The sequence below is a fragment of the Oxyura jamaicensis genome, chromosome Z, assembly GCF_011077185.1.
Source record: "Oxyura jamaicensis isolate SHBP4307 breed ruddy duck chromosome Z, BPBGC_Ojam_1.0, whole genome shotgun sequence".
NCBI classification, from domain to species: domain Eukaryota; kingdom Metazoa; phylum Chordata; class Aves; order Anseriformes; family Anatidae; genus Oxyura; species Oxyura jamaicensis.
The window spans coordinates 72,378,103-72,389,009 of record NC_048926.1 but is presented as its reverse complement, the minus strand read 5'-3'; the positions used below and the strand labels follow the sequence as shown (position 1 = coordinate 72,389,009).

Genomic DNA, 10,907 nt, shown 5'->3' with positions numbered 1-10,907 from the left:
TATTATAAATATATAAGTCCTAAGTGCTATCAATGTGTAGTATATTTTCTTTCATAGAGAATGCTGCACATATAAAGAAATATATTCTGTTTGCTCACTTAATGTAAATGCTCTAGACCTATGTTGGTATATACAACTTCTTTAGCAAGGGAGAACTACAATATTTAGTGGTTTGTTTTGTTTTCCCAAATATACTGGAAGAGAACAGAAAGAAAAATCGCAAGTATTCTTCTTTAAGGATTTTGTGCTAGCATGCTGTTAACATTTTGTCACAAGCAAGCCATTAGAAAAGAATCAAAGAGGATAAAAACAAGAGGAGGTGGGTTTTTTTGGTTTGCTTTTTTTTGGGGGGGAGCGGAGGGGGGAGGCAAATTTACATTGCTGTTATAGTTGAGTTTTTAACAGGATTATCTTGACTTTTACCAAGTGTGCCTGTTTTATTTTGCTTCAGGAAGTTGAAATTTTGAAAGTTGAGCTTGAAGCTTCTCAAAGACAGCTTGAAGGAAAAGATGAAGCCCTAAGAATTCTGCAGAGCAAGGTAGGATTCGTTCAGAAATTTTCTGCTTACTTTGTGGTAAAGGAAAAAAAAAATCTTTCTGCCACTCTTCATCAAACCGTGCAAAACTTAGTCTTCCTAGGGCTATATTTTAAAGATGTTGAGTCTTCAAGTCTGTACAGACTAGGCCCATACAATTTACTACTTTTTATGCTTGGAATCATCACAGTTACTTAAGAAGACTTTACTGTTGTAGCAAATTCTCAGTAGCTTATCCTTGAGGATTCCGGGATTGTAATATTTTATTCTCTGTCACAATGCATGATGTTGAAATCAACTGCATATTTACATAATCCGTTTATAGTTCTGCAGGTTCTACCCTCAGACATTTGTAATAAGTCAAACCTAGGTCAAGGTATATGTTGTAACCAATGTTGTCAATGTTGTAACCAAGTTTTTTGAGAGTTGATTTTGTGGAGAGTCCTTGCAGACATGATCTAAGTCATGCGGTATTTTTCAGTAAGAGACCAGGGGATTGAAACACAAGTTTGTTATGCAGTGTAGCTATTTAGTATCTTAAAATTAGAACCCATGGGGACTTATAAGGTAATTGCTAATGTTTGAAATTCAACACACTCCTGGTTAACCAAGAGCATGGACTTGTATTGATGTACAGCTGAATATTGGGCTTTATTTAATTACTGTATTTGACAGTTGTGCTTTTTTTTTTTTTTCAGGCAATATTTAATAAAGTCACAAGTCATACAAAAGCAATGCTTCAAAAAACTGAGGAAGAAAAGAGAACTTTAGAAAACGTAAGGGTGCAGGTTTCCTTTAAACTGGCATGAAATCATAGAAGTTCACCACTATTAATAAGGGGTGGTCAGTGTATTTAAATCTATCCCAATCTTCCATTAGCTCCCTTTTTTTTTCCCAACTTTTCTATTTTTAAGGGGAAAGGGAAAATGCTAATGTTCTTTGGATCTAAATGTTTTCCAGCTACACTGTGTACAAGTAATAACTGCAAGATACTGCAATTCTTTTTGTGTTTTCAGTTGTTCTGTGTTGTGAGATTCACAGTTGTTGATACTGAGTTGCATTATTTCTGAGTTAACCTTGAACTTCCAAACGAGTCTGAGAAATGAATACACTATTTTAATCAGGAAGATGAGGACGAAGAAGGCATTGAGCTACTTCAGTAAATGGAGTTCTATTTCTCTTTTTATGTGGCCTTTCCACAGAACAGTAATGGAAGAGGAAAACATGACAGCATGGTTTTGCTTTTGTCATAAGCCTTAGTGCATTCAGCATGGTCTGGAACAAATAGGTTAGTGATGCAGAAACTCATTGTTGTCTGTTGCCAAATTTATTTTAAAAGACATAGATTGTAGTTACTGTTGGTCACCTTAGTCTCTGTCAGTGCCAAATACAGCACCAGCTGTTCCATTTCTTCCTTCAGCTCTAATGATTATAATGAACTTCTGCTGGTTTGTTTTGTCTCTACAGGAAATAAATATTTTGCAATGGGAAATTGAATTTGATCAGGATAGATTTAAAAACATCGAAGATAAATGGACAGAAAAATATGACTGGTATTTAACTTATGACATGTTTCTTTTTTCTTTCTATTTTTTAAAACTGCATTTTATGCTATATGTCATCTTCATCTTTTTCCAAGTTTGCTTCATCAGGTCTTCTGGTGTTGGTGATAGTGTTTTGTTGTTTTGTTTTGTTGTTCTTGTGTGTTTTGTTTTTTCTTTCAAAATTTCCATCACACTTTGGGAAGGTGAATTTAATTTTCACGCTAGTCAGATTTGTATTTTTCAGTTAAAAGTACTAAAATTAATAAGTCTCAATTCTTTAGCTGGCTGGCTTTGCTACATTCTATTTTAACTTTCATCCTTTTAGTTTATTATGTTAGCCAGCAGGAACCAGACTGTCTCTATTTATTTTAAGTGTAAATGAGGCATGGAAAATAATGGTATGTGCCTGCACGTGGAAATATCGTTTGCTGGTTAATCATTGCTTTACGTTCTTGCGTTGTAGGTATGAGACTAGGTACAGGTAAAATTGAATGCTTTTGAGAGAGGCAGATCAACTGGTTCTTTGTTTAAGTAAGAATTATTCTGGATGGGCTGAAGGTATAGATAGGCAAGCAGAAGAAGCCAGAGGCACAAAACTAATAATGCAGTAACAGACATTGAAAAAGTAACCAGCAGTATCACTTATTTAAATGTACATATAGTATGTCTGACCTCTATACATCAGAGTTGCAATTATTTTAGTGGAGTTTTTTATTTAAAACTTTCATACATAGAATCAAAGAATAAGCAAAAAAAAAATAGAAACTATTCATTTGTAAGAAGAATTTTGCTAAGATTTTGTATCTTGTTCACCTCTTAACATAGTTGCAATGTCAAGGAATCCTTTTTGAAAAACCACTTGGCCTTGTGGACTCAGGAAAGTAGCATGAGATGTAAGGTAGCTGTGAGTAACAAAACTACCCTAAAGGGTTGGAAGCTAGAGACTGAGCTTCAGAAAGCTGCAAGCTATGAGCTAAAGACATGTATTGTCGTCTCTGCAAAAAGTTTTCAGATATCTGTGACACTAGGATGAGAAGAATGTGTATATCCCTTTCTATATTCAAAGGAAATACTTCAAGTTATTATTTAGCTTCAAACAAAAACATGAAGTTACAGGATGCTGCATTTACTGGCAGCTGAAGAAATACACCGAAAAATGTATACTGCTATAACATTTAGGACTTCAGATTTCCTGGAAGCATTCATTTCCTGTTGAATAGAAAAATGGCAAAATGCATTAGAAATGTCTGTTGTATGTTCTCAGTTTGCAATGCTTAAAAGTGCAGCTGTTCTTTACAATAGTATTAAGACTACAGGAAGTTTACTTTCTAAAATTGAGACCCGAGCTATATTATCGTATGTCCAATAACAATTTCCTGTTTTCAGGGAAGCAAGAGATTGCTAGCAAGTGCTTCAGAGTTTTACAGTACAAATTTTACTGAGTTTCTAAAGGTAATTATGATTTAAATGAGTTTCTAGTGGTACTTAAACACATCTCTTGTTAAGCTCTAAAGTTTGGGGCATGATGTACTTTCATGTGAATGATTTGTTTGTTGCTTATTTAAAAAAAAAAAAAAAACAAAAAAAAAACTTGAGCACTCACGGACAGCTAAATTGGTTGCAGGTGTGGTTTTATTATAAAGGTCTGCCTGTTTGAACAGCGTGTGTTATTTGGATTGTAGACAAACCTCCACATGAAAGAAGAGATTCTTGCTTTTGCTCCTGCAGAGCAAACTACAGCCTGAGTAAGTGGGAGTGACCCTACAGAAGCCAGTGTGGCATAGCCTGACTTCTTAGCCTTGGTTCAGCACCAGTCATACCAAGTCTATACAGAGTCCTGCAGGTGTGCTGTGGTCACCAGCCACTGTGCAATCTGTATTTTGCATTGTTAAGAATATTTAGTTATTTTCATCTGCTTGACCAGCCAGAGGGGAGTTAATTAGTTTTTAATGAGAATCTCCCATCAAAAAATGCTGTGTATGTAAAATGTCATTCTTGCCTATTTTTTTCAGAAAGCTGGCTAAAAGTAGTTTCAGGTTGTCTACTGGCCCTAACTAGCAGATTCAGATCTAGCTACATACCGCTTACTATTGGTAGATATTATTACAGAAAAATAGTACATTTTTTTTTTCCTTAAAAAAATTACAAATGAGGAAACTGATGATGTATGTGTAATATCTTGTCAAACTGAACACTCAACTATTTTCAGTTTCCATTTTTTTCTCTATTCTTTTTAGTAGTTCTAATTTTAATTTGTAGAAATAGTAGATGTGTTTTAACCAGCTAATTTTTTTTTCATTTCCCTGTTTTTTAATATTTAGTTCAAAGATTATACAGCCTTTTTCTAAATTCTGCAGGATATATTGTGAAAATGCAGCTCTTAAGGAAGCATTGAAACTGAGAACTGAGGAAGTTAAAACTCCTAAGTCTGAAAATGCAAGTAAGCCATCGGCCACTGTTCCTCTTACTATACTGTTGCTCTGGAATAATTCAGGAGTTAGCTATGAATAAAGCTTTCCATCAGGACGAGTTTCTTTTTACTGACAACTGGTATTAGTGGATATGCAGGAAATCTCTTTAAGATTTGCAACAAGCACTGTTTGTTATTCTTGTCACATTGTCACTTTAACTGGAAAAAAAAATGTTAAATGATAGGAAAATTCAGGGTAGATGTAGCATAGACACCGTCTCCCACAGCATTCTCCTCAAGAAACTGGCTGCTCTTGGCTTGGACTGGCGCACGCTTCGTTGGGTTAGAAACTGGCTGGATAGCCGGGCCCAGAGAGTTGTGGTAAATGGAGTCAAATCCAGTTGGAGGCCAGTCACTAGTGGCGTCCCCCAGGGCTCGGTGCTGGGGCTGGTCCTCTTTAACATCTTCATCAATGATCTGGACGAGGGCATTGAGTGCACCCTCAGTAAGTTTGCAGATGACACCAAGTTAGGTGCGTGTGTCGATCTGCTCGAGGGTAGGAAGGCTCTGCAGGAGGATCTGGATAGGCTGCACCGATGGGCTGGGGTCAACTGCATGAAGTTTAACAAGGCCAAGTGCCGGGTCCTGCACCTGGGGCGTAATAATCCCAGGCAGAGCTACAGGCTGGGAGATGAGTGGTTGGAGTGCTGCCAGGCGGAGAAGGACCTGGGAGTGATAGTGGACAATCGGCTGAATATGAGCCAGCAGTGTGCTCAGGTGGCCAAGAAGGCCAACGGCATCCTGGCTTGTATCAGAAATAGTGTGACCAGCAGGGCTAGGGAGGTGATTGTCCCCCTGTACTCGGCTCTAGTGAGGCCGTACCTCGAGTACTGTGTTCAGTTTTGGGCCCCTCGCTACAAGAAGGACATCGAGGTGCTTGAGCGGGTCCAAAGAAGGGCGACGAAGCTGGTGAGGGGCCTGGAGAACAAGTCCTACGAGGAGCGGCTGAGGGAGCTGGGCTTGTTCAGCCTGGAGAAGAGGAGGCTCAGGGGCGACCTTATCGCTCTCTACAGATACCTTAAAGGAGGCTGTAGAGAGGTGGGGGTTGGCCTGTTCTCCCACATGCCTGGTGACAGGACGAGGGGGAATGGGCTAAAGTTGCGCCAGGGGAGTTTTAGGTCAGATGTTAGGAAGAGCTTCTTTACTGAAAGGGTTGTGAGGCATTGGAACAGGCTGCCCAGGGAGGTGGTGGAGTCACCATCCCTGGAAGTCTTCAAAAGACGTTTAGATGTAGAGCTTAGGGATATGGTTTAGTGGGGACTGTTAGTGTTAGGTTAGAGGTTGGACTCGATGATCTTGAGGTCTCTTCCAACCTAGAAATTCTGTGATTCTGTGATTCTGTGATAGAAAGTAAATCAGGTCTGAAAGAAACAGACCCATCGTATCACACTGGCTTGATGACATACTGGGTGTGGAGGGAAACAAACCTCTTGTGTTCCTGTTCATGTTTTTTAAGGAGGCAGCAACAGGCCAGGAAAGCCACAGAATGCTTCTGCTGCAATTAAAGTCATCATTGGAGATACACGCTTCTAATGTCTCTAGATTCCCATAGCAAAAACTTTGAGGTATTCAGCTTGTCAGCGTTATAATCGAGTTTTCCAAACTGTATCCTATGACCATGCTGGGTTGGGTCACACATCTCAAGCTCCTTTCCCTTGTTTTTGGTTCCCCCAAAAAAACTTTAAAATAGCTGAAACAGATCATTATTTTCCCAACACTGTGTTTTGTTTTGTTTTTAAAAAAATCTGCTGCCTTAGTTCTAAGTGGAAAAAAGACACAAGCACATAATGGAAAAGTAATATTTGAGACAGTATCTCTGTAAATTGGTCATCAGCTCTAGGAAAAGACAGAAGAAAAAACAAGTGGGATCTGACTTTGTAAATCTACGTAGTCTCATCGTATTCCCCAGATGCTTATATTATAAAACTGCTTCATTTGGCTGTAGTTAAACTATGAAAGTAAGAAATCAGAACAGCAGACTTTTCAATTATTTTCCTTGTTTATATCATAGTCCTTAATCAGCAGTGCTTGGAAATTCTTGCAGTGCTGGATGTGAACAAACAGAAGGTTGTTCAGGAAAACATGTCCCCGAATAGAAGCGACATCACAGATATTACCGGTCTTGAAGAAATTATGAAGTGTGTTTTTCGAAATGGCTGGTTCAAAGATTTGTTCTATTGTAGCATAAGGTGTAGCATAAGCAGGTTGACAATTTATGCCTTTAGGTTACCTCCTTCCAGTAATGTAAAAGGGCTGTCAGCAAGTTCCTAGTCAGTGGAGGATGATGTATTTGTGATGTATCTAAGAACACAGGGTTATGACCTTTTGTCCCAGATTGTCATCTGGAAATCTGCATTCTAAACTTTCTTCCTTCACAATATAAAAAGCAGACTCTAGGATACAATGCATTTATTAATCTTTCCAGAAGTGCTCAGTCTGGCAAGATCACAGTGTAAGACTTTATTTCTTTGATACCCGCTTCAAAGTGAAAACTCTAGGGGAGCAGTGTTTACAGGGATGTATTGACACAGATATACTAGAACGCAGCCATGGCTCTTCTTACATTATGAGCACGCTACTTGTTTCACCTCAATTTTCTTGAGCATTGCTGTGTAGATAAGTACTGAACAGAAGATTTTTAAAGCCCATCTCCTCTGCTGCCTTTAGCAGTGAGTTCAGATTTGAACAGCTAAGGGGCATATTTAGATTCACAAAAAGTACATTAGTGTTAGATATGAGATTAGTGCTGAAAAATATACCTGACATGTGTCATTGTGAGTTAAAAGAAATCATGTTTCAATCTTTGTAGCCTGGTTTCCCTTACTCTTACATTGCCTCTGTAGCTTCAGAATGTTTTTTGCTAAGTCATTTGGCATCTCTTGGATTGGGCTGTGTATGCAGATTGGGCTGCAGTATGCAGCACTTAGCTGGTGATTTGTTTTGGATTTTAAGCTGGCAGTTCTTGGAGCTTGCACCTGCAATACTTCTGGGGGGCAGCGTTGTTCCTGTGCTAAAACGGCAGCTGTCACTCAAAAACAACTTCTTCATCTCAAGCAAGAGGTAATGCTGCTTGACTTAGATATAAACAAGTAGAGAGGTCAGAAAAACAAATTTGCTCAAAAAAATACCCTTACACAAACTGATGTGTTCTAAAACAAGAATGCATCCCAGAAATAATGTTTGTTTGTGATGCCCTGATTGTTGCTGATATAAAACTGTAATCATGATTTTTTAAATTTACTAGTAAAAAAATAAATATTGTTCAGTTTTCTTCCACTTGTATTTTTAATATAAAAATATATACACTCAAAATGTATTACATTCTGTAAATGTGTACACAATGTGAGTGTGGACTTGCACTGAAAAGGATAATTTCCTTTTCCTGTCAATGCATTCCACCCTATCACACCACTCCCTTGTGTTGACATCAGCATTCAAACAAGTGCTTATCCAGCTAGGTCATGGTGTATTCACATCACAATTAAATCAAGAAAATTATTTTCAAGCCCTTAAAGTCTTTAATTTAGTAAATCTATAGTTTTAGAAAGAAGAATTTTTCTTCTAATTTGTATTTGAACCTGCAAGTGTGGTAACCTTCCTCACCATCCTAGTGCAGAAGTTCCAACTGACATACAGATCTTGAAAATAAGTGGAACAGAATAGAATAGTTGCAGCTGGAAGGAACCTCCAAAGATTGAGTCCAACCACCAGACTACATTGGGGCTGACTCCAAATTAAAACTTATCAGTAAGAGCATTATCCCGATTCCTTCTTAGAGACAGGCTTGAGGCATCAACCACCTCTTTAAGACTTTCATATACTTTCATGCCTCTTTTGTGCCATGGTTATTATACATATATATATATATATATTTTTTTTTTTTCATGCTCTGCATACGGGTACAGAACAAGCTGGTCTGCATGTGCAGAGATAAGTAGGCACCACCAGCAGCATAGCTAATGTAGTGTGTAGGTGGTGTCAGGTACATGTGTAAAAAAGGGTACAGACTTAAATACACATTTCAAAACATATCTCTTTATGTTACAAGAAACCATTTATTCAGGTTTTATACTACTTCCACAATTAGATATATTTAAAATTTGCCTGGTCCTTCATCAGTTCCCTTTTATGTGCACAGGTCTGCCTTGGGAACCACTATGGTAACTTGGTAATATAGAAGTGTTGAACTGCATTAGTGGCTTTAGTCTGTCTCCTAATTTGTCTCTTAAATCCCTTATTGCTTGCAAATTGCTTAATATACTTCACATTTTCTTTTAATTAAAAACAGATCGAACTTCTGAAGAAGTGTAAAGATGAAGCTTATATAGTGGCAGATGCCTTCAGAATTGCATTCGAACAGCAGTTAATGCAGCAAAAGGACCTAGCTCTGAGGCTTGCAGAAGTAATGAAGATTAAAAAGGAAACAAAATTTATAAACTGGAAACGTCTGAAGGAGGATGGTAGCTGGGCATGTTACATAGCAGTAACAGTCAAATAGAAAAGAATTTAGTTGACAAAGGGGTACAGGCAGACTTTTATTGAATCAAATATGTGGTTGTAGTTTAATTGCTGACTGAGACTTCTGAAGAGCCCAGAAAAAAGGAACAGTGTGAAAACCATAAATACACTAAGCAGTGTGGCACATAGTTCACGAACTTCTACCAGAAGTTTCTCATGTAATGCAGGATGTCTGGGTGTAAGTGGACTATTATAGTAATCATAATATAAAAACTACTGTAGGATGTTGGTGTTACTAGTCTAGCTTTTAATGTAGCCTTTTTTTTATTAAATGCTCATGAACTAAATTATCTGAGTTAAATCATGCTAGAATAAATAAACTTATCCAGGATGCCAATAATATTCTAGATATTAAAGATCTCATAAAAACAGCACAAAAGAAAGGTAGCATCTGGAAAGTTTAGCCTGGCTGTTCACAATGTTATCAACATTATTATTTTTTTTAATTATATGTAAGACTTAGGGAAAGAGAAGTGCAAAAAGATATATACTGAGCTTTTCCTGAAATACTGAATACAATAATTATTTTTTTAATTTTCAGTTTTTCATTATGTATTTCCAGGCATTAATATTTCTTCTTCTTCTCCTACTACTTAGCACGATCATCCACAAATTACAAATCCCTTTGTAAAAAAGGAAGAATTGTCATTATCCTTTTCTTTTTAAGGAAAAGCATAGAGAGAAGTATTTAAATACTTATGTCATGGTCAAAACCATAGAATTGAGGAGCAGAACGCATTTCAAGGTGTATTTATGTTAGCTATTGACCTGTAATGTGCCAGATTCCTTGGGCACCCCCAGGAAGCAAGACAGGATACATCTTCAGTGTGTTTCCCTTTTACCAAAGTCACTGTTACCAAGCTCTATATTGTGATACCAGCATTTTGTAATTTTAATATATTTTAATCTTTTTATAAATCTTAAAATTTAACAAATTGTGCTGCAGAAATCTATTTTTTTAGGCTACCAACTGTTTAAAAACATACTACCATGAATTGCCTAAATGGAGCCAAAGTTTAATTTTCATATGGAAAAAAAAAAAAATCAATTTGCCCAAAGTCAAAGATGAAAAGTCCATTTAGCCTTTAGTAGATGGCAAGGGTGGTGCTGCATGCAAATAACTTGCCATATTATGTACTGTACAAGCTGTAGCTTGCAGTGCCCTTTTAGAAGTTGCTTGGAGTTTAGCTTTATGCATGCCCATTTAGACCCAAAAGCAGCTTTTCTTTTAAGCATTTCCATAATTTATATACTTCTGTTTTAGGGTCTGTCACGTTACAAGGGAACAAGAATAATCTGAGACAGAAATTACCAAGCCTGCTCTCATCAGATGTGGACAGCAGGAAAGTTGAAGAACTCGACAACCCTCATGAAAGAAATCCTGAAGAGATTAATAGATTTGGTTAGTTTTTTTTGTTTTATTTAATAGTCAGCATGATTCCCTAGAACAAATGTAATTGTTGATTTACGCAGATTGCCTTGTTCTTACAAGTTCTTTCTTGTCTTTCCATTTAAAATAAATATGCAGTTAAATGACAAAGAGGGGGCCTTGGCTCATCAGAGAAAGGTTAGTTACATGCTAGCCCGCGTAATATGCTAGCCTGTTAGTTACATGCTAGCCCATGTATCTTCTGGGCAGAATCACAGAATTTTCTAGGTTGGAAGAGACCTCAAGATCATCAAGTCCAACCTCTGACCTAACACTAACAGTCCCCACTAAACCATATCCCTAAGCTCTACATCTAAACGTCTTTTAAAGACCTCCAGGGATGGTGACTCCACCACTTCCCTGGGCAGCCCATTCCAGTGTCTAACAACCCTTTCGGTAAAGAAGTTCTTC

At 37.5% G+C, this 10,907-nt stretch overlaps 1 protein-coding gene across 1 annotated transcript in view; it reads left to right on the top strand.

Moving 5' to 3' along the window:
- The window catches only part of CCDC125 (coiled-coil domain containing 125), a 14,020-nt gene extending 3,334 nt beyond the window's left edge, over positions 1 to 10,686 (top strand). Inside the window, 9 exon segments of the mRNA XM_035310040.1 lie at positions 452 to 538; positions 1,234 to 1,311; positions 2,003 to 2,088; positions 4,437 to 4,519; positions 6,561 to 6,676; positions 7,502 to 7,609; positions 8,838 to 9,009; positions 10,332 to 10,469; positions 10,596 to 10,686. Of these exon segments, the coding sequence (XP_035165931.1) occupies positions 452 to 538; positions 1,234 to 1,311; positions 2,003 to 2,088; positions 4,437 to 4,519; positions 6,561 to 6,676; positions 7,502 to 7,609; positions 8,838 to 9,009; positions 10,332 to 10,469; positions 10,596 to 10,603 (876 nt within the window). The 3' untranslated portion in view covers positions 10,604 to 10,686.
- Positions 10,687 to 10,907: the final 221 nt, after the last annotated feature.